General features: G+C 40.3%; 1 protein-coding gene across 2 annotated transcripts in view; it reads left to right on the top strand.

The window, feature by feature from the left end:
• CCDC148 (coiled-coil domain containing 148) overlaps positions 1–17,390 on the top strand; it is a 246,819-nt gene extending 229,429 nt beyond the window's left edge. For both annotated transcript variants that reach the window (XM_060626781.3, XM_060626782.3), the window contains 3 exons: positions 10,049–10,166; positions 12,358–12,498; positions 16,334–17,390. In XM_060626781.3, coding sequence (XP_060482764.2) covers positions 10,049–10,166; positions 12,358–12,498; positions 16,334–16,480 — 406 coding nt within the window. In that variant the 3' untranslated portion in view covers positions 16,481–17,390. The remainder of the gene's footprint in view (positions 1–10,048; positions 10,167–12,357; positions 12,499–16,333) is intronic.
• The last annotated feature ends 489 nt before the right edge of the window (positions 17,391–17,879 follow it).

Raw genomic sequence — 17,879 nt, forward strand, 5'->3', positions numbered from 1 at the left:
ATGAATCTTGATATTACATGAAGAAAAAAGATCAATGGATTTGGGGGTATGAAGGAGGTGGAGGCCACAGATATTGATGCCTCAATGGTAGCAAAAGTCAGATCTCGGGGAAGATGTTTTTAAATTAAGAAAAGAAGTGGATTCACTTTGGAACCATGGGTGAACAAATAAGAAGGAGCAGGTAAGGGGCACCTGGGTGGCTCAGTCAGTTGAGTCTCTGACTTCGGCTCAGGTCATGATCTCACAGCTCGGGAGTTCAAGCCCCACGTCCGGCTCCGTGCTGACAGCTCCGAGCCTGGAGCCTGCTTTGGATTCTGCGTCTCCCTCTCTCTCTGCCCCTAACCCACTCACATTCTGTCTCTGTCTCTCTCAAAAGTAAACAAACATTAAAAAAAAATTAAAAAACACGGAGCAGGTAAAAGAGAAGGAGGAAAGGCAGAGAAGTAGGATGTACATTTCAAAGAGGTGGTCATTAGGACCAGCCATTGTGGACAGGTTAAGTCAGAGGAGCTCTAAAAGACTCTAGGTTTACAATTTGGAGTTCCTGGTGACATTGGGGAGAATGGTTTCCAGATAATGGAGGAGGCAGAGGCCGGACTGCATGGGTTTGGGATTAAATGAGAAGTGAAGAACTGATAACAGAAAGTATAGCTTTTTCATCTAACAAATTTCACCTAGAAGGAGAAAAAAAAAAAAAAGGAGGATGGTAGTTGAAAAGAGACACACTTTCCCCATTTGAAGAAGTTTACATGTGGAGAAAAAAAGCATCATGAAGTGGGAGAGAGAAATATTGAAGAAATAGGAAAGGAAGAAATTCATTTCTGGAGCAAGCTCCTAGAAACAAATAGGCTTATGGGATAAAAGCCCAGATTTAATTTTTTTTTTTAACGTTTGTTTATTTTTGGGACAGAGAGAGACAGAGCATGAACGGAGGGAGGGTCAGAGAGAGAGGGAGACACAGAATCTGAAACAGGCTCCAGGCTCTGAGCTGTCAGCACAGAGCCTGACGCGGGGCTCGAACTCACAGACTGTGAGATCATGACCTAAGCCGAAGTCAGATGCTTAACTGACTGAGCCACCCAGGCGCCCAAAAGCCCAGATTTAAGAAGCAAAGGATGGGTAAAATGGAATCTTGACAAGATTGGAAGTGGGCAGGACATATTGGGGAAATGAATGCTTATGGCCTCTGCAGTAAAGTGGGAGGTGAGGTTCTCTGCTTAAGAGGGAGAAAGTTAAGCAGCTGGTGTAAATAACATTAATCTGGAGGAGTGTTGCATGTCCAGGTAAGGTTCGACTTCATAAATGCATATTAACAGCAAAGAAGCAGGGCTGGAAATTGGCAGGGCAGATGTGGAAATAAAAGAAGACAATTAAAGGATACTAGTGATTATACTCTTAAAAGCAGACCCAGGGATCCACAGCTGGACAGAGAATAAAGTCTGTGTCTCCTAGCCTGGGAGGAAAGGAAGAAGTAGGACAGTAAACTTCACGAGGGAAGATCTAGCCCAGTGTCTGGCACACAGAACACAGTTTAAATATATCGTTGAAAACGGAGAGTCTGATGAGCTAAAGTAGCAGGTTGAGTAAGGCTAAATGATAAGAACATAAGGAACATAGGCGGTTAGCAGGCAATCCACTCCTAAAGTCGTACAGTCTTTATCAGTATATGTGTTGGCCCTAGACATTGGAGTCAGAACGGAATCCCTCTGTTTAAGATTTTGGCAGGAAGCCGTTCTAGGTGATGCCAAGCTCCAAGTCTGGTCTAAGGAATGAGCTGTTGAAGCAGTGGGGGAGAGAATGTTGTTGAAGCACAAGGCAGACTGTAAGCGTGGAGTTTTGAATAACCGTCAGTGAATGTTGGGCAGTGACCTTGGGCAGCTAGTAGTTGATTGCAAGAACCCAATGACAAAGAGGATGTATAACCCCAAAGTCAATAGAAAAAGCTTTTCTGGAATTGTTGCCCGAGACCAGGAAAATGCCAGCCTTCTCCGTCAACAATTTTAAAGGGAAGCAATGGTGGGGGGGGGGCGGGTACCCGTGTGGCTCACTTGGTTAAGCATCTGACTCTTGGTTTCAGCTCAGGTCATGATCTCACAGTTTGTGGGTTCCAGCCCCGCATTGGGCTCTGTGCTGGCAGCTTGCTTGGAATCTTCTCTCTCCCTCTCTCTCTGTCCCTCCCCCACTCCCTCCCTCTCTCTCTCTTTCTCTCTGTCTCTCTCAAAATAAATAAACTTTAACAAAAAGGAGGAGCGATGGGAGTAGTGCCACCTGGGAAGCACTGGTTTTCAATTAAGAAAAACTATTAAAAGGAGCAACCAAGAGTGAAGTGAAATGGGGTTGTGTGCTCCAACGAAGGGAATATTTCATCACTAACTTCGTTTAGACTTGCTAGTGCGTGATCATAAAAAAGACAGACTTTTATTGTTTTTTAATTCCTTATAGACAGTGCACTCTGGAAATGCTATTGGAAGGGACGATTCTAGGCAAATTTTAAGGGCATGAAAGAATTACTGAAACCTATATGGAAAGTGTTAGGAATAGTTCAAAAAGAGGAGGGTAGATAAATTGTGGTAGAAATCTCTTTCTGCACTAATTTGGGGGAAAGCTAATATATTTGTCACATTCTTTCTGTAACGTACTCCCCACATCTTCCCCTGTATTCAAGTCCAGATTCCCAGGCTTAAGTCCTTGTTTCACAGTTGTTTATAGGTCTGTACCTAGAACTCAAGTGAATTCAGACAGCTAGGTTGAAATTGATCACAACAAACAGGAAAATGTACTTCACTTGTATTTGTGGGTTTTCACTTTCAGTATGAAAAACATCCACCCCCTTGGAACTACAAGATTTAGTCCCAGAGGAAGCGGCTCGTACCTCCTTTTTAAGGCATGAATACTTTGAAGTTATTTCTTCTTTCTTTGCTTTTACCGAGCATACCCTTTATCTCCAGTAGTCTGAGGTTGTCAACTGTCTTCAGGGTACACCAGCGTTTTGTCCACTGGAGAGAAAGAAATTGGTTCTGTAGCAGCCATTCTTGTAACTGCTCATCACAGACACTGACCCAAGACTTGAGAGGGCCACTGTGGTTGGGGGAACCCGTCATTTGTGTGTGTTGGGGGTCATGGAGGCTGGGGCGAGGGTGAAAGATTCTGCTACTTGTCAGTAGCACCAAGGCAGGAATTTCTAGTTTGGATCAATCCTGAGGCATGTAACTGTGCTATTTGGCACATGAAAACAGAAACCAGTCCTGGGTAGTAAAATGTACCTGGTTTTGTCTTGATAACAATAGTCAGGCAGAATCCCTCTAATCTGAACGTTTATCTATAATTCTTTTTTTAAATTTTTTAAATGTTTATTTATTTCTGAGACATACAGAGAGACAGAGCATGAGTGGGAGAGGGGCAGAGAGAGAGTGAGACACAGAATCCGAAGCAGGCTCCAGGCTTCGAGCTGTCAGCACAGAGCCCAACACAGGGTTCGAACTCATGAACCATGAGATCATGACCTGAGCCAAAGTCAGTCACTCAACCGACTGAGCCACCCAGGCACCCCTATCTAGACTCTAATTCTTAAAGTGTGGTCCCTGGCTTAGCATCGCCTGGAAACATAAACGTAAATTTTCAGACTCTACTTCATTACTACTGAATGAGAAACTCTGGAGGTGGTGAAGTGATCTGAGCTTTAACAAGCCCTCCAAGTGATTCTGATATTAGCTCAAGTTAGGTAACCAATGGGCTAGGTGGTTTTGGCTTTCAGGCCTGGCTGCACATTAGAATCAATTGGAGGAACTTTTAGCAAAATACCAACGCTTGAGCCCCAACACCACAACACCAGATTCTGATGCGATTAGTTTGGTGCGGGACATTGGCATCAGAAGTTTTTACATGTTACAGTGATCCTAATGACTTTTATAGTTGAGAACCATCACTATAGCAATACAAGAAGGGGCTAATTTAGGACTTTGTGATAAGATTGTTCTTGATAATTATTTTTTAATTTATGTATTTTATTAGAATGTTAATTTAGGCATGCTTATAAATAACCACAAATAATATAAGACTTAAGAGAGTGGGGATCTTTTTTGTCTAGTTTTAATTTTTCCCTATTGTATCCTAAGCATTGGGGACAGTGCTTCACACATAGTAGGTGCTCAACTAACTGTATGTTGGCTAACTGAATCTATTAAAGAATAGAGTTCCAATAAGAACTTGCTCTTACACCTCACAAAGGAAGCAGTAAGTGCTCTGAGCTGGAAGAATAGTCTCTGTTTGGGGCTGGCATGGGTTCCTCTCCTCTTGGTTCTGTGGATTCTCTATGAATCCTCTTTGTTCTTGCCCACGCCTATCTGTACCAGGATGTCACTGCCTTGCATCAGGATTTACATTCTATTTGCAGAAATTGGTCTCCGCTTATGCCCTTAGCCAACATCCCCACTGAGTAGAGTCTCATTGCCTATATCATTAGAAGCATCCAGTGAGCATCCAGGTTTTTTTCCTCTGGGCTAGCTTCTCCTCCTTCTCCCCCTTTCCCCCATCGCCATTTACCTCTTGACAGGTGCTTCCACCTGGCCTGTTTTGATCCACATATTCTTCCCTATTACCCTATGTCTAATAGAGCGGTTTCTCTCAATTTGGTGGGAAGAACAACTTTCCGAGTGGGTTTGAGCCAAAAAAATGGATTTCCCAACAGGCAGGAACAGGTTCACCATGCTGCTGCTGAAATACCTCTGGCATGTGCCTGTATAAAGATTTCTCATTCAATATTGAGTAAGCCACATGACCTAAACACTAAGTAGCAAGTTTGCACACAAACTGCCTTTAATTCAGTAGGGTAAATTACTTCCCTGAAATGTTTTTGGGGGGAGTTCAATACTGGTTACAGTGCCCTAATTAAGATATATCTTTATGCTGTTTTATTTATTGCATAAGCTTTTTGTTAAAAAAAAAAATGGTAGCTCCTGCCACTATCAGTTGTTCCTCAGGAGTCTTCCTAATCCCCCTTGGGTGCTGTAGGTTTGTTTAGACTGAAGTTACCCGTGCCTCCAAACAGGAGGGAGGTCAAGGTTTAGTACTTAATATTTTGCCCAGTTCTCACTGAAGTTTCACTGAAGCAAAGGGATGCTGCTACTAAAGTTCAAGGTGTTCCCAAGCCATTTGCATTCGTACACTCACCTCTTCGAGTGCTGTACACACAAGTAAAGAATCTCCTAAATGATACATAAACTCTCCATTTCTACATGAAAGCTTCCTGTCCCTTCAACTACACTCAGGCCTGGAGGCTTAAACAAAATCCTTTCCAGATTATTGTTAATGCTGTGCCTGATTCTGCAGCAGCTGTTGCCTTTGAACAATACGATGCCTCTCCTCCCCCATGAGAAGTTGAAAATGCCCCTTCTGCAATACTTTGAACCTCTGTAGAAGCAGGGAGCATAAAACGGACTGAGAGATGGACCTAGGACTCCTGTTTGGGAATTCTGTGCACAACTTAGACTTTTGAGCTTCGCCATTTCCTGACATTGACTTTCATAGCAACAGTTTAATTTGGAGAAAATCTGCTACCTCAAATAGCTAAAGGTATTTATGTGGAAAATTTTCCAAATGATTGACTTTACTGTGTTGCTATTTTCTTTCCCCATGAATATGTGAGTATTTGGCTTTCTCCCAAGAGTTTTTCTGCATCACTTCTCTTTAGGCAAAGAAAAGTTTCTGTCCAGACTGGGAGAGGAGAGAGGCACCAAGAGTTTCCCCTTTCCAAGGGGATTATTATCTGAGTTTATACCACAGCATCTGTATAAATGAAGAATTTGAGTATGTCACCTGTTTGCTTAAATTTTTCGTGGCAAGGGGCTCCTGGGTGGCTCAGTCGATTAAGCTCTAATTTTCAGCTCAGGTCACAATCTCATGGTTCATGGGATCGGAACCCAAGTGGACCTGTATGCTGACAGCATGAAGCTTGCTGGGGATCCTCTCTCTCCTTCTCTCTCTGCCTCTCCCCTACTCATGCTGGGGCGCTCTCTCTCTCTCTCTCTCTCTCTCTCTCGCAAAATAAATATTTAAAAAATATTTTCAGTGGCAAATCCTCAAGGTGGCCAGAGTAACGTTGGTCATCACTTTGGAGCCAACACAAGTGTGATCAGCTGCGCGCTCCCTCCAGCGCCCTCAGTCTTGCTGAAGGGGTTGTCTGCTCCCTCACTCACCTCCTCAGCCCCACTAATCCTCCAGCCACGTCTCTACTGACTGCTCCTGCCAAGATCACAGATGACTCCCTCTTATTTAATCTAGTGATCATTTGCGGGTTATATCAGATCTTTCTGTATCATTTGACATTGTTAATGCTATTTTCCTTAGCTGCTTTGGCATCATTTCTCTTCATCCTCCTAGTTTTGTCTTCTGTCCCTTTCCTAAATGTTTCCTTGGCAGTCACTCCTAGACCTACTTTTCTTATTACTCTACACTCTCTTCCTGATTGATTCCATCTGGTCCATGGCCTCGATTCCACGCCGTTGATAAAGATCTCCCATTTGCATCTTCAGCCCAGATCTGTGAAGGCTGGTCCCTGTCCAAAGGAACCTGATTCCTTCTCTTCCCTGTTTCTCCAAGTTCCCAGTTTTAGCGAGGGACGCCATTGCTCACTGTGCAAGAAGGAAACCTTAACTCCTTCCTCTCTCTATCTCTTCTGCTCTGCCATAACATTACCAATTCAAATTAATTCTATCTTCTACATAAACTTTAAATCCAAGTCTTCTCCTTCAGCATCTCCTCCAGGTCTATCTCCTACCAGTTCCCTAGGTTAGGAAACCATCAACTTGCCTGTGGATAACCCTCTCTGGTCTTGACTCCTTATTATCACGTACATATTACAGGAGAGGTTTTTCAGATCACCACATTTCCCTGATCAAAACCCTCATGCATGTGAATCCCCAGTCTGGCCTCTCATGCCTCTCCAGCCTCACCTTGCATTGTCCACTTTTGGTCTTTCCAAGTATTTTTCAGTTCAGAAAATACTGTGCTTTCTCACCTTCATATGCTATTTTTCTCTGCCTGGAACATTCTTCCTATTCTTTCCCCCTTTGCTCCTTTTTCGGGTGTGAGATTCAGAGCACTTCCTCTTGGGTGCTCCCCTAAATGCCCCAAGTCTGCAAAAGTGCCCCTCCCAAGGCCTACATCCCACTGTGTCCTCAGAGCAAGGGCCACCCCTTAACAAAATTGCCTGGGTCTTTGTATCCCTGCTAGACTGTTAGCTCTGTGAGGACAGAAACGTGTCTCCTGTGTTGAAATTGTATCTCTAGTGCCTGGAACAGTGGTTGATACAGTGCAGGTGCTCAATAAACATAGGTTGAACGAGTGAGTGAGCCTCAGGGTAAACCACGAGCCAGAATTCTTTAGGCACAAGTTCAAATGCCTTAGTCTGATTTGCAACTTCTTCCTCACAAGTCAAGCTCCCCTAACTGGTACAACTCTTACTTTTCCACAGCAGGCAAAACTTTGTTGCAGACAAAGCAACCTATATATCCCAAAGGAAGAGAAAGTTTTCAAAGGTTCTGAGAATTAGCATATGGTAATAATCAAATCCCAGGGTATCTTTTAATTGAACCTTCACAGTCGTTCACTTAGCTTGTACTCAGTACATAAATTGAGTAGAACCTTATTAGGGAGGTTGTGTCATGCCCTAGTGAAAATGGAGAGAATGAGAAATAGCTTTCCATGACATGGAGGCATTGGAGAAAGGGAGCAACCTGGTCTGTAGCTTGTTTAACGTGTGTCAGGCTACTGACTCCTGTATGGGAGATGAGGAGGAGGACAGCCACAGCCATCAAGGTTTAGGACTTTCCTCCTGAAAATCCCATTGTGGGTTTTGTACTCTGCAAGGATCTACTGCACATTCCGCTCTTTTCCTCTCCTACGCTGCTGCTTTAATGTCAGCCTCAGGGGCAACCTGGTTTTGGAGAGATTTTTCCTCCCCAGGAGCAAATCTTCCTGAAGGAACCACATGACTACCAGGCTCACCCTGCCAATACTTCCCTGGGCTTCTTTCATTCACTCACTCTGTTCAGATGACACAGGTTCAAATGCCTTACTCAGTCTGTCCTAGCCACCCTGGACTCTTCCTTTCTTTGGGACTGTAACCAGCGAGGCAAGCAAGATGCCCAGGGAGCAAAACTTAAAAGTTGCTCACTCTCAGATGCCAACCCTGTCTATGCATGTGCCTGAGTGGGAGTGCCTTTCTGGACTCACCCTTGGCCTGGGACTCTCTTCCAGGAAGGCCAGCCTCCTTTCCACCATCACGCCTCTCCAAATGCTAATAATCCCTGGGACCCAGCTCAGATGCTGCCTCCTCCATGAAGCTCCCAAGTCTTTTCCACGAGGTCCCCCAGCAGACCTTGTTTATACCTCTCTGAAGGCACTCTATACCTTGATTAGTTCTTAGGCTTGTCTTTTTGTATCCATATTAAACTACAAACTTGGAAGGGCTGTCTTCTTCATGTGCTTCCAATACCTCGCACAGGGTACAGCACACAGCAGGTATTCATGTCAGTGAGGTGAGTAGAGCAATCAAGGGAAGGAGAGAAGAGCATAGAGGCTAATTGCACAGTAGGGGGAGGGCCAGGGTCAGCGTGGGATCTGGGGCCAGTCTGCCTGGGTTTGATCTCTGGCTCTGCCACTGGCTGGGTGTGAGAACATGAGCAAATCACATCACCAGTCTATACCTCCATTTCTTTATCTTTAAAATGGGATCAATATTGGTACCCCAACATCAGGTTGTTGTGAAATCTAAATGAGCTAAAAGACATGAAGGTTTTAGCAACAGCCTCAATGCATAGTAAACACTTCAGTTAACATCAAGATCCAGAATTAAAAGGGTCTAGTGAAGGTACATCCGTGGAAAATGCAGGTAAGCACACTAAGGGCAAAGCACATCTGTGACTGATGTCTTAAAGAAAGTTAAATCTAAGCCATCAATAATGGAAGACAGAGGCAATGGCCTCATACTCCCTTGAGAACCCAAATGTCTACTTTTTTAGAAAAGACAAATCTCCTCTCTATAATTCAAAAGAAGAATAGCTTGGGCAAGAAGATGGGAAGGGAGGCTGCCTAAAAAAAGGCAGCAGAGGAGGGCTGAATGAGTTTGGAAGTATTAAAATGGGTATTGAAATGTGCTCTGTTTTAATATCTGCTGATTTTAAGGAGAATGAAAACATAATGCTAAGTGAAAGTCATGTTTTTGCTGCCATCTACAGTCAAAGTGTAATTTTTAAACCATACACACACCCAAAATGGGGGTTCTAGACAAAACAAGTGAAAATATAGATAAAATTTTAAGTTCTAGTATTGAGACAATTTGGGCATATTATTATAGCATTTTATTTACTCTTCTAAAACTATGTATATTTAATCAGTAAGGTAGCCTTTTTAACATCTCAAATTGTGTTGAAACTCCTTGAAGAAACTGCTAGAAGAATCACTCAGGAGTGAGGCTGTCCTCTGGTGGGTTGATTAGCTATAGCTGTGGCAGCTGACAGACAGTTTGAGGGTCAATACAATGATTTCAAAGGAAGAAAGAGATGGATTGGATTTTTACCCTACTTTTTCCTGCTCTGTGATCTGCAGTTCTCTCGTTATTTTAGAAATTTTTTTTAATTTACATTTCTTTATTTTTGAGAGACAGAGCACAAGTGGGGGAGGCGCAGAGAGAGAAGGAGACACAGAATCCAGAGCAGGATCCAGGCTCCGAGCTGTCAGCACAGAGCCCGATGCAGGGCTCAAACTCACAAACTGCGAGATCATGACCTGAGCCGAAGTCAGACATTTAACTGACTGAGCCACCCAGGCACCCCAGCAGTTCTCTGGTTATTAGAGTTATTATAGATTGCATTTTACACCAATGCATTTTATTGTTTGGTTATGAGATATCAACCAAAAGCAAGTAAAGCCAAAATATGACCGTGATGTCACCTCTGAGATGCCTTCTGCCCCTATCTATGTTCCTACTCATATAATTTACACAGTTACTATGATGCTTTCCCAACTTCCTTGTGCATTATTTTTAAAGGGTTAAATATAGACAAGAATTACTGGAAAAGCGTTTGCTGGAGAAAAAAGCAGTGGCCCTCCAAGAAGCTCATGAAGAAGGCGAGAGAGAGAGGCGGCTAGAAGCCCTTAGGAAACAGGTGTTTTTAATTTGGAAATTTTCATGGGTGGTTTCTAAGTGTTCTTAATAACATTGGTAGTAGGGCTTAGTTACAACATCTGTGATATAAGATGTAACTTTTCCAAATTGGGACACTGATCTTCATTGCTGGGAGCAATTAGATTTATGTTGAACAATTTCCAGTTTCTTAGTATATTAAAAGAACTTTATCAGCACTTTTCAAAAGGCTCTCCCAACATTTAAATGCATCCGTATTACCTCTCATTTATTAGCTGAATAGTACCCATTTACAGGAGTGAAACTTTACATCTAGCAGGATTTTCTGCTCCTCAAAAAACCTGGTGGAGTTTGAGCAAGATAATCATCTTAGGGGTAGAAACTTCTGTTTGGAAATCCCCTGTGGTCAGCAAACATGTGAAAAACCATTTTTTAAAAATGTATACTATTTTTTGTGAGAGAATTAAAGCCTCCCATTGCGTTGCCTAGTAAAAGTGGGCAAAAGCTTTTCAATTTAAGAAATGTGATAAAATAGTTTTACTTGGTAATTTTTCAGAGGTTTTGATCTGGAAGTGATTAGTTCAACTCCTAAGCTCCAAAGTCCACTGACACCCCTACACAGCTGATGGGAAATGACTGTCTGATTTCCCTTCCATGTCAGTGGAGGCAACATGGAATCTTGGATAAGAACTTGGCCTCTGGTATCCTTCAGACCTGGGTGCATCCTGGTTCATGACTTACTGGCAGAGGAAACTTAGATCATTTACTTCCCTAAGCTTCATTTCCTCCTCTGAAAAATGGGAATAATGATAGTACCTGCTTCAGAGGTTTGTAGTAATGTGTGTTCACACTTTTAAAATATTAAATATAAAACCCTCTTCTAAATGCTCTTAGGTTTTAGCTCACTTAATCTCTACAACAACCTCATGATGTATGTATTTATTTTCGTAGCAATATTTCTATTTTATAGAAGAGGAAACAGAAGAGCCACAGGTTCCCCGAAGTCACACAGCAAGCAACTGTCAGACTGGATTCAAACCGAGGAAGTCTAGTTAAACTAGTTAAATGGCATAGTTTACAGGAAGTGTAAATGCATACCGCTATTATGTCATCATCTTTGATAAAAATAGGTTACAGAAATAAATTCAAAGAGGAATGTAAGTCCTGGTCATGCTAGATTCAACAAAATTTAATCATTAGCAAATAATTATACACCATGGCCTTCTGGGGACAAAACTTAATGTCAGTATTACTATGTACGTTCTTGTTCAAATATATATTTGATAACTACAGAGTCCATATGATTAGAATTCTCTCCATCTGTGAACTCTTTGAAAGAGGAAATATTTATGCCCGTTACCTGTAACCGGTGTTTAGAACTATAGTTTAAGACATTTTGGCTAGGAAACTTATAATAATTAAAGCATATTCAACCCCCAGTTTTGTCATTACAGTTTCTAAATGGCATTAAAAATGCCATTCTCTTAATGCTAATTCTTGACTTTAGGAATTAACAGGCAGGTGTTACTAATGGTGCATATAATTTACAAAATTAGTGGCTTCTTTCATTAGGATACAGGTTTGAATGATTTCAATTACCATAAAGGACAAGGGCATTTAGGTTAAAATGACTCTACGGTTTTTCAGTAGAAGGGGAAACAATGGTTTACAATAGTCCCTGGAAATCTCATTGCTGAACACAATGGAGATTCACCCATCTTGCCCAATAATGCCAACATAACTCAACTTAATGCATGAATAATATACTCTAGAATGATATTGATCATATTAAACTTTCTAGAAAGCTTTGTGGAGTTGTCACCATGACCATATATTGCTAGTAGTTAAAAATTAATGTTTTTTATCTTTGGTTACTTTTTAAGGTAGTTCAATATATAGATTTTCTTTATAAGATTTCCTATGACTTAGTACCAGAAAAATAGATTTTTATCTAAATTTAATCATAACTGTGATAACTCAATCAGTAGCAAACCATATATATTATGGCCTTTTAATATGTTTTGTTTTTAAACCATTAGCTCCTTTGGGGATCTCTACAACTGGCCTGGCTTAATATTTTGTCTGTCCTTCCTTCTTGGGTTTTATCTTTAATAAAATTTCCTACCTTTAATGGACATTGAACATTAGTAGTGCTCCCCAGAAGTAGTTAGCTTGTATCGTAATCCAAATAGCCATGCTTTTTCTTCTTTTAGGTTGCTATTGTTGCTCAATTTGATCCTGTTAGAATGATGTCAGACACAATGGCATCAAAAGCAAGAACGGGTATTGGAACTGAAGAAGAATTTATTCTTCAAAAGCCACTCTTTACATTGAATACATACAATGAATACCAGGTAATTGTGGGAATTAGCATGATTGATGCAAAAGCCATGATGATAAAAAGATTTATAGAAGTGTGTGTTTTGGATTAAAAATTATTTTCAATATTTACATTTGAATACCATGTGGATTTACTTAATTTTTACTGCTAAATGATAGCACGCAATTACTAATTACTGCATGATTCTTAGCCCTGTAAAATAGTTGATAGGTGACCATAGAACAGTTTGTCTGAACATATTATAAATCTGTCATTGAAAATTATTTTTAAAATTGACATTTCTACATTAAAATATCTTTAAAATTTACAAAATTTTACTTTAAAGTTGTGTTTAATGTTCTATTTTAAGTGTTTCTCTATCATTCAGAATTTAATGTTAAATTCATGATATAAATCCTACTAAGGCAACAACTGATGACACTGATACAAGACAAAGCAGAGGGAAGCTTTCAGAAATTAAAATGAACTGAAGATAATACATCAGAGCTAATGAGAAAAGAAAACATTTTCTGTGGAAAAGTATTAAGGTGTTATTTAACCATTTCTAGGAACTTCTGACTCCTTTTAGTCTGTTCCTGTAACTGAGAAGAGATTTTAAAAAGTACTTTCAGGGGTGCCTGGGTGGCTCCGTTGGTTAGGCGACCGACTTCGGCTCAGGTCATGATCTCACAGTTCATGAGTTTGAGCCCCGCGTTGGGCTCTGTGTTGACAGCTCAGAGCCTGGAGCCCTACTTCAGATTCTGTGTCTCCCCTCTCTCTACCCCTCCTCTGCTCACACTGTGTCTCTCAATAATAAATAAACGTTTAAAAAGTTAAAAAAAAAAAAAGTCTTTTCAGATGGATGGAAGGCAGGGAGGGAGGACAGATGAATGAATGGATATCACTGATATTAAGGGAGAAAGTAGTTCTCCCTAGTTTGTTAATTTTGCAAGTCTAAGGAGAGAAGCTGGACACTTAGTTAATTATTTACAGAGTAGGAAACTTCATCCATTCACCCATTGACAGATCAAGTGTGCCTCTCCTATGTGCTGTATACTTCGCTAAGAAATAAAAAAGATAAACAGTTCATTTATCAATTGGACAATATTTACAGAACATATTCTATATCTGGCACAGTGGAGTTGCCAGGGCTACATCCTGAACAAGACTGACTTACTCTGTTGAAGGAAGTGAGCAGGGCGGCTGGGTTAGGAGGGAAGGTAGCATGTGTGAGAATAACGCCCCTGGGGTGAGACTACCTCCATGGTGGAGGTCTAAGGCATGTAGCGGCACGAAGGGAACCAAAAGAAATGCAGACTACGGAAGTCGGACCAAGTGTTGAAGAGGAAACTAAGCTACATCTTAGTCGAGGATTTTTGGCAGCAGTAACAACATTTTTTCCAGGTTGATTTAAATTAAAACCAAAAAACTCAGCTGGGAGGAGGGGTTGGGCGAAAGGAAAGGGATTAATTATAAGGATGCAAGTGTATCTCCAGAAGCCAAAGCAGGAAGGGCAGCTGGGGCTGGCAAAGAATTGAAGTCAAACTGGAAAGCTCTCGGGTACCTGGGCTGAGGAAATAAGGGTTTCACCAAGCAGAGGAGGGTGGAAAGAGGCCCTTATTGGCGTGTCTTCAGTGTAAAGGTACACGGCAAGGGTGGGTGCTAGGAGATGAGATTGGAAACATAGGTTAGGGTCAGACTGAAAAGTATAGTAGCTTTTGTTTGCTAAGATGTTATCCTGTGAGCACAGGTGAGACTTAGAAGCAGGTGAATTATATACTCAGATATGCTTAGCAACGTATCCTGGACAGAAAATTGGTGGGGGTGGGAGTGGGGGTCAGAGTCTTTTAAGATGGCAAAGTCCTCATAAACGTGGGAGGGCGTGGCATGAATGGCTCTGGCTGAGAGGAGGGAGTAATGAAAGTGAGGATGATTCTAAGCCAGGCAGCGAGTGGTACTGAGAAGAGCCTGCATTTTGGATTCAAATCTACATCTGCTATTTACTGGCTATGAACTTGTGTAAGCTATTAACATCTTTATGTCTTGTTTACTTCATCTGTAAAATAATAATTTGTAAGGTTCTTATGAGGATTAGGATAATAAATGTCAATTGCCTAGGATATTGCCTGGCATCTACAAGTAATTCAGTAAATTATAGTCATTACGTGTGGCTGCCATTAACCATATAAGAATACAGAAGTAAAAACAGACTTCGGGGAAGAGTATTTATTTTGTTCATGTCATGATTAGGGTGAAGATGTCTAGAACACGTTTACAAGAATCTGATTGGTTGCTTCTGGGGAGGTGATTTGGGGAAATGCAGGTCAACTTTCCAGGGAGATCTCCATTTCACTTGATACCTATTCTAAAAATAGGATAAGGCGATCTTTTAAACCTCACAGACCCGAAGCTGAGAAGACAGGTGAATCCAGAAAAAATTAGGGAGCACACAGGCAGAGCATGAATCCTTGGAAGTGGATAAGGGTGACTACAGAGATTGTATCTAGAAGAGGAGAGACTAATGCTCAAAATATATTGCTTCTCAGACACAAATCTCTGTATTATTTTCGACTTGTGTGCAATCATTGCTCCTCGTCCCTGTACCTCATCAGTTGCCAAATTCTCTTGATTCTTCCCTTCATAGTGTTTCTGAAAGTTCTCTCTTCCTTGCTACCAGCCAAGTTTAGACATTTATTACTTCATGTTTAGACAATTGTAGTAGACTGCTGCTACTCCAGTGTTCTACCCAAACTGCCCTGACCCCGAATTGACCTATTTCACCTCTGAGTTTGCATGTGCCTTCCTTTTTTGGCTGTCTCTTTTCTTCCCCACTCTGCTTCATAGAAGAATAGGGTGGACTTTACAGTTAGCTCACGTGCTCCTCCTCACCCGAGGTCATCCTAGTCTAACCCGCACCAGGAGAGGTACTTCTGTGATCTTCTATCCTTGGAACATCAGTCACATGTGCCACCAGCTGTAGTTATCTGTATACCTTCTTACTGCCCCTATTGGTTTAAGAGCTTCTTGAAGGAGGGCTGCTTTCAACAGCTTGCTATCCCATCCTCTAGGGGGACTTGAAGTCCGTGTAAAATGCCTCATTAGCTAAAATCCATATGTGGTTACCTTATTGCAAGCAGCGTCTGTTGACATTTAATATTCATGGAAGGAGGGGAAGAGGAATAAGGTCCAATCAGCTATAAATGAAAATAGAAATTGAGCTACTCATACTTCCATTGCCACTTAGAACCACATTGGTGGAGACATTTTCTAATTCTGCTTGAAATAGAAATCAGCCTTGGAGAGTTCGATTGATTTTGTTTTTTAAGTAGAGGCCATGTGTTTAAACATAATTTACATATTTCAGAATGATGGAGAAATTAGAATGTCTGGTTAAAGACGAATGTACCAAGAGTGTGGTTTAGATTTACTTTAATCAATGATTGTCTATATTTTGTAATTCTAGCTATGAATAAATAATGAATCAATGATAGTACTGAAAGTAATCTTTTTTTACTCCATCTTTTTAATAATATCAATATGTTGTATTTTGACTAATCTAGTATAATATTCTCTGTATCTTATCTCAGAAGCCACAGATATACTGGAAAATGATAATGTCAAGAACATTTGGACGTTTTCAGTAAAAACAACAAAAAACCCCCCAACCCTCTCCCCCTAAAAAACAGCAACAGAATATAGTCACTGTATACACAAAGTTTATTGTCATCTAGTCATCTACCCAGAAGAAACAAATTATATAGCTTGAGCAAGTATAGAACTAAATGATAAAATTTACTTTAGTTCAACGAATTGCTACTTATTTAAATTGTATTTTATTTCTACAGATAATTTCTTTTTTCTTTCTACAGATAATTTCTGACCCTAGACTCCGTTTTGAGTTAGCAGTTCGAGAAGCTGGACTTCATAAAACATTTTATGCCAGAGAGATATTACCAAAAATCAGTCCTCAAAAACCTCCAAGAAAGGACATGGAGTCTACTGTATTTAAAATCTAGAGTTCTTCTGTAAATCCTATTATATGTAAACAAGATTTTTCTTTGAATACATTTATATAGATAACAATTACTACTTTCCAAAAATTTTTAAAATATCAGACATAGAAATCAAAGCATTCATTAACACAACTTTGTCTTTTATGACTCTTAGAATATCATGCACTATTTCCTATATCTTTGTTATGTCTGATAGTACTGAATTCAGCAAGACTATGGAACATAATTATAATGCATATGATACATATATTATTGTTCAGTAAGCTGCATATTGGAGATTGCATTATCCCATGAAAAGAGCTTAAAATAACCATTTTCAGGAATTACAATTTATGTTGCTACTACCTGCTAAGGTTCATTTCTGCTTGTTATTTCAGAATTTGACTTTTTAATTATGGAAGCTCCATTATCATTAATACTTCTATTTCTTGATTATTATAAGAGGAGACTCAACCTTTCTCTAAATTTAGAAACCAATTTGGTGTACCATGTTTACTGCAAACTAATCATCCAAACAATTTCATTTTGCAAATTAGCCTTTAAAAATAAATTAGAAATTAGGAACAGCACTTCAAGCATGGGAACATCTGTTTGGGCTTAGAAAAAAATGTATTTGTGTGGTTGTTTAGAAAGAATATTTTACAATTTATAATATTTCAAATGTTATCAAAAATTCCAAATTATTTAATATCTAGATGGTTTTATACATAAAGAGCATTTCAAATAAATATCAACCATATATGTCTACTTTAAAAACTTGATTAATCAGAATCACAAGTCAGTGTTGTTGGAAGTTGCCATTATTACTGTTAAGACTACCTCCACCACCTTCTTTTTCTATTGCAACTTCCTGCCATTTCCTCCCTACTTCTAGCCCAGAATTGCTGTTATTGGAGTAATGCAAAAAAAAGACCAGTCTGACTGGTGGAATATTAGGTTTCATGATTATTCCCAATATGATGGGAATAAATAATGCAGCAAGCCCAGCTCATCAGAATAAACCTTCACAAGAGATTCTATGGACAAAATCTGTATCTACAATTCATTATAATGCCCTCTCCATTCAACCTTTTGCATCATCACATCTCCTAATTGGAAGAGGAGAAGGAATCATGAACAAGACTCAGGGAAGTGGGTAGTAGCAACATTCTTGAGGATGTCTCCCACCATCACAATGTTCCTTTAAGGGTCCTCGCTTTACTTGATGTGAAGCCCCAGACCATAAACCATGAAAGCCCTGCTCTATCAGAGCACATCCTCTCTATGTTGCAAGACATATTGTAGTCCTGTTTCTCTAATGTCTCTCTAATGTCTCTCCTTCCTTATCTGTGTGGATGTTATTCTTCTTAATCTGTTTTTACGTTAACTTTAAGATATGATTCTTCTTTTTGCTCATTTATAC

This window comes from Panthera onca, chromosome C1 (genome assembly GCF_046562875.1).
Source record: "Panthera onca isolate mPanOnc1 chromosome C1, mPanOnc1 haplotype 2, whole genome shotgun sequence".
Lineage (NCBI taxonomy): Eukaryota > Metazoa > Chordata > Mammalia > Carnivora > Felidae > Panthera > Panthera onca.